General features: G+C 45.6%; 3 protein-coding genes across 5 annotated transcripts; 1 reads left to right on the forward strand and 2 right to left on the reverse strand.

The window, feature by feature from the left end:
* The first annotated feature begins 76 nt into the window (after nucleotides 1-76).
* Lrrk (Leucine-rich repeat kinase) lies at nucleotides 77-8,876 on the forward strand. Of its 3 annotated transcripts, NM_001275843.1 has the most exons (12): nucleotides 77-253; nucleotides 413-685; nucleotides 938-1,097; nucleotides 1,160-2,419; nucleotides 2,476-4,350; nucleotides 4,411-4,896; nucleotides 4,966-5,341; nucleotides 5,398-6,474; nucleotides 6,543-7,070; nucleotides 7,128-7,960; nucleotides 8,019-8,451; nucleotides 8,510-8,876. In NM_001275843.1, exons 1-12 carry the CDS (start codon nucleotides 235-237, stop codon nucleotides 8,729-8,731), a joined length of 7,542 nt encoding a protein of 2,513 aa, NP_001262772.1. In that variant the 5' UTR covers nucleotides 77-234; the 3' UTR covers nucleotides 8,732-8,876. The 3 variants fall into 3 exon arrangements, with proteins under 3 accessions (NP_001262772.1, NP_001262771.1, NP_001097847.1); NM_001275842.1 differs by lacking the exon at nucleotides 413-685; NM_001104377.2 differs by lacking the exons at nucleotides 77-253; nucleotides 413-685 and adding an exon at nucleotides 696-872.
* Nucleotides 8,751-13,313, reverse strand: GluRIIE (Glutamate receptor IIE). The gene is made up of 13 exons (NM_001043268.2): nucleotides 13,073-13,313; nucleotides 12,606-12,766; nucleotides 12,159-12,375; nucleotides 11,708-12,097; nucleotides 11,481-11,644; nucleotides 11,193-11,423; nucleotides 10,924-11,127; nucleotides 10,787-10,871; nucleotides 10,447-10,723; nucleotides 10,190-10,391; nucleotides 9,911-10,136; nucleotides 9,592-9,854; nucleotides 8,751-9,533 (listed from the first exon to the last, which is right to left on the reverse strand). The coding sequence occupies exons 1-13, from the start codon at nucleotides 13,194-13,196 to the stop codon at nucleotides 9,384-9,386; spliced, it is 2,694 nt and encodes an 897-aa protein (NP_001036733.1). The 5' UTR covers nucleotides 13,197-13,313; the 3' UTR covers nucleotides 8,751-9,383.
* On the reverse strand, nucleotides 13,192-17,047 carry GluRIID (Glutamate receptor IID). The gene is made up of 14 exons (NM_143725.3): nucleotides 16,777-17,047; nucleotides 16,534-16,694; nucleotides 16,254-16,476; nucleotides 15,803-16,195; nucleotides 15,579-15,742; nucleotides 15,292-15,522; nucleotides 15,027-15,230; nucleotides 14,887-14,971; nucleotides 14,553-14,829; nucleotides 14,295-14,496; nucleotides 14,013-14,238; nucleotides 13,845-13,957; nucleotides 13,636-13,785; nucleotides 13,192-13,571 (listed from the first exon to the last, which is right to left on the reverse strand). The coding sequence occupies exons 1-14, from the start codon at nucleotides 16,883-16,885 to the stop codon at nucleotides 13,401-13,403; spliced, it is 2,709 nt and encodes a 902-aa protein (NP_651982.1). The 5' UTR covers nucleotides 16,886-17,047; the 3' UTR covers nucleotides 13,192-13,400.
* Nucleotides 17,048-17,065: the final 18 nt, after the last annotated feature.

Genomic DNA, 17,065 nt, shown 5'->3' on the forward strand with positions numbered 1-17,065 from the left:
CACAGAGCGCTTAACAGCATATCGTGCCAAAATGAGGAGATATATTCTAAAACAGTAAGAGGTTACACTGTTTGTTGACAAAAAGGTAAACAAAGTGAAAATTTCGCAAAATGTGCAAAATAATTAAGTAAGGGTCAGTAAAAGGTGCTACTGGTTAATCGGACCATAACAACTACCCATTTAACACATACCATGCATGACTTGGATATCTCGTGAAGTACACAAACCAAAACAATGAGCGACTCCGACGAAGGTGAGATAACACAACTTTTAGTGAAATTATGCACAATATGCTAGTTTTGCGCAAATTTAGTCAGAGTGCAAATGAGCATTATACGCTTGACTATGCAAATTACCTAAGTGGTGCAATTAAAACTTCAACCAGTTGTTATTGGTTTTTCAACAACACCAGCAAGGGCACAGGGTGACATTGGTGCAATGGAAGTGGGCGCGCAAAAACTTTTTTCAAACAGCCACCCCCCACAGAAGCAACTGGTGCAACCACTGGACCATCCGACACCCACGAAGAGACAAATCAAAACAAATGCCACGCACTCACCCAATGCCACATTCTTGAACAAGTGCAACAGTTGCCGCGCTTCTTGGGCTCCGACTTGCGCAGTGCGACATAAAACGGCCTGGATCAATGACCACAAAAACGTGGCCATCGATTTTCCGCAGTTCAGTTTTTGCTAGCGGCGCGTTCGGTCATCATACCGATGCCAATTAATTTTTGGGGCTTATTCGCACCGATTTGGGTTACATAATGTCATGGAAATTCAGCATGGAACATCCCAAAACTGGAACTGAAACAGCTCTGGAAGCCTGTGACTACTTCGTGGATGAGGTCATTGAGGCATCCTCAATACGGGGTGGGAATTGGTTTATTCCAAAGGTGCTGTGTATTAGTTAACCAAGCAAAACTTATCTTTCACAGATGCCCGCGAGGAAGTGCGTCAGATCAAGCACGGGGAGCTGCGAACGGCAGTGATCTCTGGCGATGAGCGGACTGTGCGGGTGCTGCTGGCAGCTCTTGGAACTGAGCGTCAGATTATAGTCAATATGGCTCCTTCAGGAGCAAACACCCTTCTATTCCTGTGAGAAAAAGTCTTTTAGAATTAGTCCATTTTGAGCCAAACTAATATCGGTCTCGTTTTAGAGCCTGCCAGTCTGGTTACGAGAGCATTACACAGCGATTGCTGGATGCTGGAGCGGATGGTCGCTCCCATGCCGTGACCAAGTACTCACCCTTGTACGCCGCCGTCCATAGCGGTCACTTGGGCATTGCCCGACTGATGCTAGACCATTTTCCAGAACTGATCCAGCAGCCGACTGTAGAGCGCTGGCTGCCGCTGCACGCCGCCTGCATCAATGGACACATCAAGCTGCTGGAACTCCTTATCAGCTACAGTTATCCCGACTACCTCTACCAGACATATCGCGACGAGGAGGGCCAGTGGGAATGGCGGCTCCCCTTCGACGCTAACGCTCATGATGTGACGGGTCAGACGAGTCTGTATATTGCCAGCATCCTAGGAAACAAGCAGCTGGTTGGTGTGCTTCTAAAGTGGCAGCTCCATTGCCGGCGTACGTTGGGCGATTCCGCCAGCTCGGTGAGCACTCCTATTACGCCCACCAGGAAACGTATTTCATTTGGCATTCAGGCTATCATGTCCAAACTGCACATATCTGGAGAGTCAGAAGGACCCGACGACCTAGCTTCACAAGAGTCAACCGAGTGCCAACGGTGTCCCATTAACGTGAATCTGCTATGTGGAGCGGCGAGAGAAACAGCTCTGCTTGCGGCCGTTCGAGGCGGCCACCTAGACGTGGTGCAGTCTCTGCTACAGCACGGCGCAAATCCGAATATTGTAGCCAAGCCAGTTGAGGATCACAACGACCCGAAATGTTGCGAGGAAATATATGGGCTCAGTAATGTCCCCATTGCAGAGGCCTGCAAGCAAAGGTCGCTGGCTATGTTGGATCTCTTGCTTAAGCATGGAGCCCGCGACGATAATGGCACGGCCATTGGAATGGCTATTACATGCGGCGACGAGGCCATCCTGAGTCGTCTTTTGGCCCGACGAGTCCATCCGGACTCAGACTACAAGATCAACAAGAAGGGTCTTCCCACACCAGTGGAGGTGAACGTGTTTTTGCCGTCCACCAGCAACATATCTTACAGTGCTATGTTCCCCAACAATCCAACCATTATTGACTGGCACAGCATGGGCTCCAGTGTCCAGTTGTCTGTTGTAAGGGTTCCCTGGATGGTCAGCGGTGTGTTGCTGCTGAATCCTAAGCTACAGTCGCATCCGCGACTTAATGAGGTTGCTCTGACAGCTATCACGCGAATAGATTTCTCGCACAACGTTCTCACGTCAATTCCACAGGAGCTTTTCCATTTGGTTAGCCTAAGGTTAGTAAAGACAAAGTAATAAGTTTTTCAAGAATTATATTAGTCCTTCATTTAAGGTATTTAAATGTGGCGCAAAACAAGATAACCGATCTACCTGCACCAATAGGCCAGACATATGGGTGTCCGGTACTGGATGAACTCTTTCTACAAGACAACCAGTTAACTACGCTGCCAGCCGCCATCTTTCACCTGCCCGCCCTATCTATATTGGATGTTTCAAATAACAAACTGCAACAGCTTCCCTTCGACCTGTGGCGTGCACCCAAGTTGCGCGAACTTAATGTGGCCTTCAACCTATTGCGGGATCTTCCTGTGCCGCCAATGCAAACTAGCAGTTCGCTGCTGAGCCTAGACAAATTGAATCTGCAATCTTTTGAGGAGCCGCCATCAAACAAACCGCGAAATGTGACTCAGCAACGTCTCACCCATCGCAATCTATGGTCGGCTACTTTGGACATAACCGATAATGACATGAAGTGGCAGCATGAACAAGATTTAGGCGATGGAAAGACAGCTGGTGTGGGCTCCTCCCAGCTAAGTAGCTTAAATATAGCAAATAACCTCTTCACCAGTATCCCCGCTGCTTTGCCCTGTCTGGCTGTAAACCTAACACGGCTGAATATGTCATACAACAGTCTGCGTTCTATGGGACATGTAACCAGTTACCCGGCAACACTTAAGCAGTTGGATCTAAGTCACAACGAGATATCCTGCTGGCCAAGTTTACCGCGAATTACTGAATCGGATCCGCATCTACTGTGCTACAGTTGTGTCCAGCTACCAGAGGGTCGAGATGACGACTACAAGACGGCCTCCTCAAAGGGCAGTAGCTCGTCTGCCACATCGTTTCGCGCTTCGGTGTTAAAAAGTGTTTGTCGGCACAGGCGTCATCTGCGCCTGGAGGCTCTACGCACATTGATCTTGGCTGACAATCTGCTTACGCGCATCCAACTATCAACTGATGACGCCACAACCCTTTTCAATGAAAGTGAGGACGCCGATTGGAGTGTGGTAGGCGTGAACCGGTCTAAGGTGATATTTCCCAACCTGTCTATGCTGGATATGACCAACAATTGCCTGAAGGAGATTCCCGCCTCGTTGCACGAACTGAGCAGTCTGTCAGTGCTGAATATTAGTGGCAACGTCAACATCACGGAACTGCCGCCGCACTTGGGACTGCTGTCGAGACTTTGGAATCTTAATACGCGCGGTTGCCTACTGCAGGAGCCACTGCGCTCTATGATCGAGAGCAAGAAGCACAAGACGATGGACATTGTTGGATATCTTAAATCTATTTACGAAGATGCTCAGCCCTACGCACGGATGAAACTGATGGTGGTTGGTGTGGCTGGAATTGGCAAGAGCACTCTGCTGGACTTACTGCGCCAGGGGGCGGGCTCAGGGTCCAGCTCCAGCTCTCATCGATCGCGCGCCAGCGAAAATCATTGGGCCAAGCGAATGGGACACGCACGCAGCACATCTCGATCTCATCGCCATTCGTCGGCTTCTAGCGCAAACATTTCTACAGTAGGAGTGGACATTGGAACATGGATATGTGAGAAACGAAAGCGAGCACCCGGCTCCCACGGCCCAGTGGTGTTTCGTACTTGGGATTTTGGTGGTCAGAAGGAGTACTACGCCACACATCAGTACTTTTTGTCCAAACGGAGTCTGTATTTGGTGCTCTGGCGCATTAGCGACGGTCACAAGGGTCTGGCGGAGTTGCTGCAGTGGCTTGGCAACATTCAAGCGAGGGCTCCCAACTCCCCCGTAATCATTGTGGGCACACACTTTGATGCCGTTGGTGAATCCATCTCGCCCCAAAAGGCAGAGCAACTGCAGCAATTGATTCGGGAGAAGTTTATCGCCATTCCCGATGCGGAAAAAATTGGGCTGCCACGGGTGATTGATTCCATCGAAATAAGTTGCCGGTAAGTTTTTGAATTATTAATATGACTTCAAAGTCTAAAAAATACCGCTTTGAACTTTAGGACCCTACACAATATCCACTTATTGGCCAACATTATTTACGACACCGCCATGCAACTGCGATCCCCTGGTTCCAAGGAGCCCATGCTACTGCAAAAGATCCCCGCCAGCTACATTGCCTTGGAGGATATTGTGAATGTGATTGCATGCAATCTGCGCGCTGCTGGGCGAGATCCCGTCCTGGATGGTGAACAATATAAGCGCTTGGTCACCGAACAGATGAGATTGCACAACTACAAGAGCTTCCGGGATGCCGCTGAGCTGCAGCAGGCCACTACATGGTGCCACGAAAATGGAGTTTTATTGCACTATGATGATGCTACGCTAAGGGACTACTACTTTCTCGATCCACAGTGGCTTTGCGACATGCTGGCCCATGTGGTCACCGTGCGGGAGATCAACCCCTTTGCTCCTACGGGCGTGATGAAGCTGGATGATCTCCAGATGTTGTTCCGAAGTGTGCAGGTTCAAGGAAATGGAAACAGAAGGTATTTAAATGAGTGTGCATAACTATGTGGTAAAGTATTTTTGTATTAATTAAAATTTCTTTCTTTAAGCTACATTGTCAGTCTACTTAACAAGTTTGAGGTTGCTTTAACGTGGGATTCGAGAACTCTACTCATACCCTCCTTACTGCCTTCGCAGGAGGCAGCTACACCCAATTCAGGAAGCACGGTTAAGCTATCGCAACGATCTCGCGGCCGTAGTTTGGGTTGCTCTGTATCGCAAGAAGTAAATCTAAATAATTTGATATACGAACAGAGGTCAGCTCCTTCTTCATCATCTTCCTCTGCATCGGTTAGCCAAGGCTTGCGGCGCATCCTATTGATGACTTATTTCCCGTCCGGGTTTTGGTCAAGATTAATCACCCGGATTTTAGCTGATGAACAAATAATCGAAGCAATTCGTGGCGTTTATATGGCTTCACAAGATGTAAGTGGAACATCTTTTACGAAGCCTAAGTTCTAGGTACAATCTTTATTTTCTAGTACGCGGACTTTGATCTACGCACATCGTTGGAGCAGGACACCCAATGGAATCTTTGGCAGACAGGCTTAGCACTGTACTATGGACCTATCTTAATATTCAAGATCTGGGAAGTACCCTTTCAGAAGACAGAGCGAACGCAACCTTTCCGCACTGATGGCAACCGATTTAAGCTGAAACAAGATGGTATCTGGAGCGATGTAAATCTCAGCTCCTCTAGCATTTTGGAAGTTTACTTTCCACTCTATGAAGTGAACATATCGCAAGAAGTGGATGACAATGAACGTCAATTGCTGGCCGAGATTCGTCCGCACATGTCTCAGGTGGCCAAGCTTTTGGCCCTAACAGTGGATCATATTGACTTGCTTTTGGAGGATTGGTATCCTTCATTGGGAACGCGGTTTGTGCACACTTCCGAGGGTCGATTCCTAATCACTCGATTGGTGTTGTGTCCGCGATGTCTTTGGAAGTTGCAGCTGCAGCAGAACAACGAACCGTCTGATCGGGAAGTGCCTCCAGTGGGTTGCAATCGACCAAGTCGAAGTAGTAGGCGTGGAGCGGGAGCATACTTTCTCCACGGTGTAGGTGATCCCGGAGAGGATGGTGCTTTAAACGTGTTCTCGGCCTATTTAAACGCCACAGCAAGGAGAGAACGCCGATCGGAGGATTCTTTGGGTGCTGGATCCGACGCGGACTCGGGCGTGGGTCCCGACTCAGCCGGTTCTTCGCGCAACACTTCAGTTGATGGTCATCCCGGATATCACTTGCCTGATAACTCAAATGTGTGTTATGCTTGGATGATTGAGGAGTGCATTTTGTCCGTTTATAATCAAAGCAAGATTAGTTGCCCTGTTCATCTTGAACAGTCTATGGCTCAGCTTGCGCCAGACGTAATCTTTGCCGATATTCCTGATAAGCACACTATTCCAAGCGAGTGCATCATCAAGGGATCGTTGCTTGGTCGAGGTGCTTTTGGGTTCGTTTTTAAAGCAAATTGCAAGGTAAGGGGCGCCAGATCCTTTAAGCCGGTGGCAATGAAAATGCTTCAGCCAGTGCCTCCCGGAGCTCGTGCAAAAGAGGTGAGTACTATAAATTAACAAATGTACTGAAATGAATAGTAATTTGTTCTTTAATCATTCTATTTTAGAGCGCTTTGATGGCTTTCAAGGTAGCTGTAGGCAAATGGGACCGGGATCCACTGCAGCACTCTTGCAAGGCCTACTGCACTGCGCGTCAGGAATTGGCAGTACTTCTAACTCTCAAGCATCCAAACATTGTACCCTTGGTCGGGATCTGCATTAAACCATTAGCTCTGGTTCTGGAACTAGCTCCTCTAGGCGGTTTGGACGCTTTGCTCCGGCATTACCGACGCAGCGGAGCCCACATGGGACCGCATACTTTCCAGACCCTTGTCCTGCAGGCGGCTCGAGCAATCGAGTATTTGCATCGCAGAAGAATCATCTACCGCGATCTAAAGTCTGAAAATGTCTTGGTTTGGGAGCTTCCACAACCACACACGGAAGACAGTCCCCGCAACCTTGTGCACATAAAGATTGCCGACTACGGAATTAGCCGGCAAACTGCTCCAAGTGGAGCTAAAGGATTTGGTGGCACCGAGGGTTTTATGGCTCCGGAGATCATACGCTACAATGGTGAGGAGGAATATACTGAAAAGGTATGTTTATTTATTTACTTCTCATAAATCATATGGCTTATCGATTCTTCTTGTCAGGTGGACTGCTTCTCATTTGGAATGTTCATATATGAGAATATCAGTTTACGACAACCTTTCGAAGGCCACGAGTCTATTAAAGAGTGCATCTTGGAGGGTAGTCGCCCGGCTTTGACTCAAAGGGAAACCCAGTTTCCCACCTGCTGTTTGGATCTTATGGTCTTGTGTTGGCACGAACAGCCTCGTCGCAGACCGACGGCAAGTCAGATTGTTTCCATACTAAGTGCACCGGAGTGCATCCACCTCCTGGATGTCGTTGCCATGCCGCATAGCGAGAAGATTGTCTGTGGGGTTTTTCAGTCGCTTGTTGGTATGGGCGATGATGAACGATGTGGTCTTGAACTGTGGCTACCCTCCTTCGGCTCTCGCATTGACATTCTAGACTGCTCACCCTCGGGCAGCCTACTGCAGTGCAACAGCATCAGTTGTTCTCCGCAGCCACAGGTTGCTCCGCCCAAGACACCCGAAAACGGTGCAAATTCACGTGCCCGCTCTGCCCAACGTTTGCCCAAGATGAACATGTTGTGCTGCTGCCTGGTGGGTGAAGCCATCTGGATGGGCGACGTTTCCGGCAATCTGCACGCCTATAGCACATCCACCTATGCCCACCTGTTTTCCTACATGCTCGATCCCAACATTAAGTCAGCTGTGATCAGTCTAGTCTACATGGAGAAAATAGCTCGCGTGGCTGTCGGAACGCATAACGGTCGGGTGTTCCTTGTTGACGCCACGCAGATGCCCAGCAATTGCGCATTTGCCGAGGGCTCTTTTGTGCTTACAGAGATCTGTTCTGGTTTTGTGTTGCACGCCGCTTGTTCCGTTGTTGTGGATGGGTAAGCTGACAAATCTATAACCAAATATTTACTTAAATCTATATTGTGCTTTGTGTAGAATCTATGAATTGTGGTGCGGCGAAATTGCAGGAAAGATAAATGTTTTTCCGTTGAACGAGAATGGAGTTTCCGGACATCAGGCTTTATGCCACAGCGAGGAACCCAATCTCATCGAGGACGTCAAGGTGGCTCGAATGTGCAGTAATGAAAGCCATGTGTTCAGTTGTCTATATCCCGGTTGTATGGTGTACCAGTGGGATGTTATCTCCAAGCGGATAGAAAATAAGCTGGACTGCTCAAAGCTGCTGCCCTGCTCCGAGTCTCTGCAAAGTATTGCGATTGATGAGCATGTGAACCTTATAAAATGCCAGATTTCGGCACTGGCGGCTCACAATTCAGAACTGTATATTGGGACGACCTGGGGCTGCTTAATTGTGGCCGAACTGCACACCCTGCGCCCCATTAGTGTTTTCCGACCCTATGAAAATGAGGTAAGTTTGGCGAATTGTGCGTTTTATGTGCGTGGATGCTGATTCTATTCCCTTACAGATCAAATCTATAATAACCCTTTCTAAAGACAATGTTCCGCTGATCGCCACGATCGGAAGACGATATCGCTCTCTGATCTCTCGATATGTGGACTCCGCAGAGTCATCCACCAAGAGCTCTGCCGTCAGCACACCCACCCATGGTGCAGCCAAATCCGTGCCACCGGCGGATGTGGATAATCACATTCATTGCCTGCTGTGGCGCGCCAAGCACTGGACCTAAATTCGATCTCATTCAAAATATTTGTTGACGTATTTAATAATCCAAAAATCCTTACACAAACTTGTTAAGAAGGTGCTAGTTACATATGAGGTATATTCGCTGAGGAGTATTTATTTACTGTCCTATTTAATGTAAAATTTTTGCCGATCTTATACTTTACTTGACGAATTGGAGGTGCAATCTATTTTATTATTTCTATTTAGAATTTTCTCATAACTTTTTTAATATTTTTATTTATTTATTTAAAAATGTTGCGTTTCCAGTTCTATAATTGATTGTAGTATTCTTAAAGTTTATTTACTAATATTTTAAGCACGAAAATGCAAACGTTTATTGTACATTTAGAAGAACTTGTTGCCTAAATTTGACAGTTAACGCGATCATAAAAGTTGAACAAATATTTAAATTTTGTATTTCTGATTTTATTGGCTTGTAACAGAACAAAATGTTTTACATTCCGCAGATAAGCTTAAGAAATATTGAAATCTTTTAATAAAAACATGCAGCAAAAATAAGAGTTGTTTTCAATTTTTTTCAAAATGCAGGAATCTATTCAAAAACTTTTCAAATTATACAAAATAATGTTAAGAAATGACATGCACTCAAATCAAATATTTTGCAATCGGCATCCGATAAGTGAAGGGACTTCGCTCTACTGCGATTCCTGGGCCACAGAAGCTACTGACATCGAGGACTGGCGACTGCGCGAGTAGATGGAAGCGGAGTTTTTCAATACCCGTACATAGTTATTGAAATCGATAACGAACTGGAACTCCTCCTTGAGAGCGTCACGCAGCGGAACCTGGAAAATAATAGCCAATAACTAAGAGTGCCCACCCGTGCCAAAGATGTCAACCCACTCGGTAGTGATGAGCTTTCTTCATTACGAACAAAACCCAGCTGATAATCCCGTAAAGCAGGGCGCAGCAACTTCCGACAAGAAGTACGAAAAAAACTCCCTCCAGGTTATTCATGTCCAAAGGTGTCGCATCGGGAGCATCCTCTTTGGTGGCGCAAATGCCGGTACCCACCTCGTTCCACCACTTGTTCTTCATCTTCTCCAGCACTCCCTGTTCCTGCAGCTCCAGAAGTGCATTGTTAAACTTACCGCGATGCGGCCAATCTAAAATATTTGTAGGCATACAGTTAAGTGTAATATTCCGAAAATGCATTACTTACCCTTCCGCATGGCTATTCCATAGCCTTTCTCGTCTAATGCATCTCCAATCTTTTTAAGATTGCATTCACGCTTGGTATTATACTCAATGGAAGTGGATTCCATCAGAAATGCGTAGTGAGTATTGGTCTTAACTCGATTCACTCCCTCCATGTTGTCTTCGGTGAGGTATTGCGGATTTTCGGACATGAATTTATTCATCTTTTTATAGCGTTCTTCCGCAGATGTCTATAATATTTATATTTCATTGTGGGCCGTTAGGATAAAATATACATACATACCATAAAGAAGTTCCTGGTGGATCCAGTTTTCTTTGCACCGTAAACTACACCATCCTTGTTATCGGCCAGATCGTCGACGCTGTTGATTAAACTTTGCGGCTTTTCGATGGTCAAAAAGGCAGCCAAGTTGGCGGTGTAGGAAGATACCACGATCAGGGTAAAAAACCACCAGAAACTGGCTACAGTTCGAGTGGATAAAGCTCTAAAAAGGACATGATTGCATATGTAATTTTCTATGTTCTGGATAATTTTCATACTTGGGACCAATTTCGGAACCTTGCTGAAGCAGAGCACCAGTTGTAAACCAAATCGAGTTGCCTAGTGTGAACTGATTTTCCAGTTCTTCTGGCTCCTCAATACAAGGATACGGGTTATCCCATTCACTCGGCGACAGACGACCCAATATGAAGAAACTCAAGGACACGCCCAAAAAGGAAAAACCTAGGAACCACCAGACTTCTTCCGAAAAAGGATCCATGAAGGTAAAAAGCTCAGGTGTGGCTTTCTGGGGCTTCAAATAGAGTATGGCGATGCCTGAAATGTAAAATATACTATGATATATACGACTTTTTTAAGGTGAATTAATATATGTCATGCCCAGATTCATGAAGGGAATGGTAAAGTCTAAAGCCTGTTCACGCTCCGAGGTGATGGTCAAATCCGTGATGGCAAGGTCAGCTCGCTGCAAGAATATTGGTTTAATAATGGGCTAAAAGATGGATAGAATATCCCACCCCCGTCATTATCTCCCTCAACATGCCCGTGGATTCATTGGTGGATTTGTTGTACGATCCATAGTCATTGCCTCCGTTTACGAAGGTAAAATTAAATCCTAGCTTATCGGCAAGTTCCTTGATCAGATCCACGCCGTAGCCCTCATACTGGCTGTTGCCCTCCAGCTGCTTGTATGTCTCAACCAGCTGGGCATATGGTTTGTTCTGAAATGTTGGATTTTGACATGTTTTTAGATGATTAAAGTGGCTTGGAGGGTGGTGCCACCTACCGGTACCGAGAGCAAGATAATGAAAGTCTTATTGGCCAGCGAATTGTCAACGCTATCGAATTGGGCGGTGGTGGGTGCCAGTCGCTGTGGTCTGTACTGCCTATCCTCGTCCCATGTGCCCACCTTGACGATACCCGACGGCTGCAGTTCGATGACATCCAGGTGGTAGCCCTTGCGGACATTTCCTTCGAAGTAAATGGGTCCCGTAAGCAAGCGATCCGTGAGGCGCAGCTGCAACGCTCAAAAGTAAATAAGTGAGTTTTAAGACGATTTTTTCTTTCCACTTACAGTTCGCATGTAATTCTTGAAGGAGGAACCATCATCTCGGACACTTTCCGTTCTCTGGGAGCAATTCTGGGGCATCGGCTTGAAGGGAAGGTTCTTTAGGGTCTGTGCAAATAGCTGGACGGCATCGTAAGTTAGAGCCATTTCCACGGTTATGGGACAAGAACCTTACAGAAACAAACAAACTATCTATATTCCTTCAATTTTGAAGCATAACAAATATTGCATACCATTTCTGAACTCATCCTGATCGGTGGGGTAACCCAACTTCATGAGCAGTTCCTTGACGGCCATTTTTTCCGGAGAAAATAAACGAAGCCCGGTTATATTGGCCTCACTGTACTTGTACTCCTCCAAATCGAAAGAGTGAAAGTCCAGGTTGCCGATAATGTACTTGTAATCCTCGTTGATGATGCCCACTTGTTGCGCCTGGTTAAGGAACTCTGGCATCGTTTCGCTGGAGCCCACGACCACAATTCGATTATCCACGGACTTTCGAACCCGCCGGAGGACCTGTTTGTAATTGCCATTCAACTGCATGTCGTATCGCAGCACCGTTATTACAGTTCCGCTCTTTCCTAACATCGTGGTTAGCTCGTTCAAAATGTTTAGATACTCGGCTGCAATGCGATTGGGAATCATTTCGGAACCAATTATATTTCATCGACATGGACAGCTCACCTGACTCATAGAGAAAAATAAAGCGAGTCCAGTTAAACTCAGTGATTAGGCTGTATAGGGCTTTGGCCAGGTCAGCAGGATGCGGATGCAGATTGAATCCCTCCGCGTTCTCGCTCATGTACGAGTAGATGTGGGGTATATCCATGGCGTCGCATATGGACATCAGGTGGACGGCTGTATGCCGCGACGAGGGTCCAAACACTCCAGCGATGCCAGTCTGGAAAGTGATACAAGAACGTACTTTGAAAATGTTTATGAGCTAATAAAATCAAAATATATAAATAAATAAATAGCTAACTATAAAAGACTTCTCTAGACAGGTTAATACCCAGTAAAAGTCGAAATTATTTATATTTCATGGTGAAGGATACTTAATAGTCGTTCTCTATGATTGCTTATAAAATCAATAATAAATTGTGAAAATTTAAACATTTAGTTTATACTTACCTCTAGCATCCTGCACAGCTTGCCGTAGCTCTGGTAGGCATCACCGTAGTTGACCTCCTCCTTGAGCGACGTCAAGGATGTGCCCACCTCCTGGTTGGCGACATCGATGGCATGGTCGAAGACTATGTTCATCTGCTCGGTGTTCTGGTCGGTGAGCAGACCTGAAACCGAGAAAAGTCTCTCTCATCCACTTTTGGCCATTTCTCTTTTGCCGGTTTGTTTATAAACAACAACTTGACCTAATCATCCCATTCAGTCGGAAAACCCAAACAAACAAACAAATACTAAAACCGTTTTTACGAGCTTTCAGCGTTGATGGAACGAACAGCGTGTTCTCTTTATGAGAAATTAAAAATAAATCGCGCGTTGAAAACAGTTTGTTTGGAACTGCACGAAAAAAAAAGAAACTCACGCGACACACTTTTTTCAAATGAGTTATTTTGGGGCTTCTTCTCGAAATTACTTACCTATGGGGACACTTTCCAAACTTTGGTAGTTATCGTATCCGCCAAAGTTCTCATACTGAGCCCAGTTAACTGAAATGTGAATGCTAAAAAGGCTCCACAAAATTACAAAATGGTTGAAAAACATTTTATATGGCTTTTATTTAAGACATATATATTTATATATATATATATATTTGTTATTCAGTAAAATAAATTCTTGAGTTTCCCGAACAGAACACTTCGAGTGAAAATCGAAAACTGACTGTTGCTTCCAAAATGTCAATTTGGAAAACGTTTTGAGTGAAATTATGGAGAGCTTTTTCGAAACTTTGGAGAGAATATCTCATATTTAATCCTCAACCGGCATATTTTCCTCAGAATCAGTTTTCAGGGACTCTATGGACTGAGATGAATTCCGACTGCGAGAGTATATGGACTGGGCGCTCTTTAGAGGTCTTTCATTTTCCGAAAAGCGGATGACGATTCGGAATTCCTCAGCCAAGGCATCGCAAAAGGGTACCTGAATAAATCGGATAATAATAATGAATAATGAATAAATAATATTTTTTAAGCTCCTACTGCACCTCATAGTTCTTAGCTTTCTTGTAGACAAAGTAGCACCAACATAGAATGGAGATAATAATGGAAATGATGGATCCGATGACCAAGACAACGTAGATGCCACTCAGATTGTCTACGCCCAACTCAGAAGGGCCATCATCATCGCTTTTTGCCTGCAACAACAGATTTATTATGGGGCTTATCAAAAGTCCACATCCCACAAATCACATACACTGCAAACACCGGCTCCAACTTCGTTCCACCATTTGTTCTTCAACCTGGCCAGGACTCCCTGTTCCTGTAGCTCCAGCAGGGCCTTGTTAAACTTATCGCGATAGGGCCAATCTGTGGGAGGTAGTTAGTACGCCGGATCTGACGGATCATTGTTTATGTTACCCACTTTTCACCATCGCTATGCCGTAGCCCTTCTCGTCCAACGGATCCCCCACTTTGGTCAGATTGCACTCCCTAACCGTGTTAAATTCAATCGAGGTGGACTCCATGAGGAAGGCGTACTTGGTACCCGACTTCACCTTGTCTACGCCTTGCTGATTGTTTTCCATTAGCATCTCCGGATGGGCATTCAAATACTCGTTCATTTTGATGTAGATAGGTTCCTCCGACGTCTTTGTATTTAGTAAACAATGTTTAATCTCGGTCTCAACTTTTTCACCTTGCTTACCGAAAAGAAATTTCGTGTAGATCCTGTACGTTTAGCTCCATACTGAACGTCGTCCTTGTTGTCGGCCAAATCTTTAACGCTGTTGATGGGACTTGTGGGATTCTCGATGGTCAAGAAGGCAGCCAAGTTGGCGGTGTAGGAAGACACCATGATCAAAGTGAAAAACCACCAAATAGCAGATATTGTCCGCGTGCTGAGAGCTCTATAAAAATATATATTATGCTTATAAAGTTAAAGTTCAATAATAGTTTCTCGTACTTGGGTGCAATTTCAGAACCTTGCTGCAGTAACGCTCCCGTTGTGAACCAAAGGGAGTTATTGATAGTAAATTGGTTTTCCAGCTCTTCGGGCTCTTCAATACATGGATAGGGATTATCCCACTCGATCGGCGAAAGTCGACCTATAATAAAGAAGCAGAGCGATACTCCCAGATAGGCAATGCCCAAGTAGAGCCACACCTCCGAAGAAAATGGGTCCATGAAGGAGAAAAGAGCGGGTGGAGCCTTCTGTGGTTTCACATACAAAATGGCTATGCCTGGTAATCGAATCATTTAGTCAGAATCACTCTATCACTCTAATCTGAAGGCCTTACCCAAATTCATGAATGGTATGGAAAAATCGATGACTTCCTCTCGCTCCGATGTTATGGTAAGATCTGTGATGGCCAAGTCAGCTCTCTGTAATTAAATTTCATTATTAATCCATAGTTTTTTGATTCTATTTGATACTTACCCCTTCGACGATTTCCTTGAGCATTCCTGACGTCGAGTTCGTGGTCTTATTGAAGGAGCCATAGTCATTGCCACCGTCGCGGAAGGTAAAGTTAAAGCCCAGCTTGTCGGCCAACTCTTTGATTAAATCTACTCCATAACCCTGGAACTGATTGTTGCCTATTAGTGTGTCAATACTCTCCACCAGACTGGCGTACGGTTTGGTCTGTAATTTAAATTTCCCACGTTAAAGTCTTTAACAAGCTGTTCAAATAATTATAGTATACCGCCACAGATATTAGAACGATGAAGGTTTTGTTGACCAGGGAACCATCGTCAATGTCATTGAAGTTGACAGCTTGGGGAGGTCGCTGGAACTCGAAGTCCTTGCCCTCCTCCCAAGTGCCCACCTTCACCAATCCACTGGTTTGCAGTTCGATGACGTCGAAGGTGAAACCCTTGCGCACATTTCCCTCGAAGTATATGCGACCTGTGATGGTTTTCTCTTTGATCTCCAGCTGTTCGAGTTTTCTACGTTTAGTATAATTATTAATGATTGCTGAGGCTTACTAACCGATCTCATGTAGTTTCTGAAAGTGGAACCATCGGGTTGAACATTGTCGTGGCGCTCAGAACAGTTAAGCATCTGAGGTTGGTAGGGAAGATGCTTTGTTGTCTCCGCAATGACACGTACCGCATCATAGGTAAGAGCCATTTCCATGGTGATAAATGTAGAACCTCAAAGAGAATTTCACAGAAATTAACTAAAATTATTTATATAATATTGGGTTATAATACCACTATTTACGGGTTCACTCTCCCCCAGTTCTTGGTGCAGCTTTTCCATCAGATCTCGCACTTCTTCCTGATCGGGCGAGAACATTCGTATACCTGTGATGTTAGCCTCACTGTACTTGTACTCCTCCAGGTCGAAGGTATGCAGGTTAAGGTTTCCTATGATGTATGTGTAGTCCTCGTTCATGATTCCCACCTGTTGGGCTTGACGCAGTAGCTCCGCCACGCCCGTTGTTGAGCCCACGACCACGATGCGACTGTCCTCCGATTTTCTAATGCGTCTCAGCACCGATTTGTAATTGCCATTCAGGTTAAGATCGTAGCGCATCACTTTGATAACAGGTCCTTTGATGCCGTATCGGGTCATTAGGTGATCCAAAATTTTTAGGTACTCAGCTTTAGTACAGAACCGATAGTTAGTTATGAGTGAATAGGAATTCTTTGGAACACCAACCAGATTCATAGCAGAATATAAAGCGGGACCACTCGAATTGATTTACAATGTCGTAGAGCGCATTGGCTATGTCCTCCGGACTGGGATGCAGATTGAAACCATCCGGATTGGATCCCCACGAGAGATGCGGGTATATGAAGGGTATGTCCTTCGAGTCGCAGGCATTCAAAAGATGGGAGGCTGTGTGCCTGGCAGCTGGCCCAAATACGGCGCCCACTCCACTCTGGAACTCAACAAATGTTAATCATTCCTTTTGTTTCCAGCACTGCAAACACTTTACCTGCATTAGCCTACATAATTGGGCAAAGGCCTGGACGGAGTTGCCGTAGGCCACCTGCTCGGTTTCGCCGACCAAAGGAACACCCAGTTCATTGTTTACCACCGATATGGCGTGCTCGAAAGTTTGCCGGATTCTATCGGTGGCGTCGTCGGTGATGAGGCCTATATATATATGAATTTTTTTTGAGTCAAAACGAAAATCGGGAGAACAATCTGCTTAAGCTCTTTCATATGTTTCACTCACCCAGGCGAATGGATTGACCACTAGATGCTTCGTATGCATTACCCCCATAAAACTGTGCCTGCACTCTGCTCAGGCTGAGAATAATCAGAGATATCCAACAGAAATGCATCGCCTTCAATTATTGAAGTTTGGTTTGGGAGTTTTTCATTTCCGTCCTCTGGTATTCGAGTATCTAACAATGGGTATATCTAAATATATACGTATATTTTTGGATCACCCACTAGCGCGATGTCTTTGATGTTCCTTAGTCGCCGAGCGCACGTTTCCAACTGAATGGCCACTCATAATT

The sequence above is a fragment of the Drosophila melanogaster genome, chromosome 3R (assembly GCF_000001215.4).
Source record: "Drosophila melanogaster chromosome 3R".
Classification (NCBI taxonomy): domain Eukaryota; kingdom Metazoa; phylum Arthropoda; class Insecta; order Diptera; family Drosophilidae; genus Drosophila; species Drosophila melanogaster.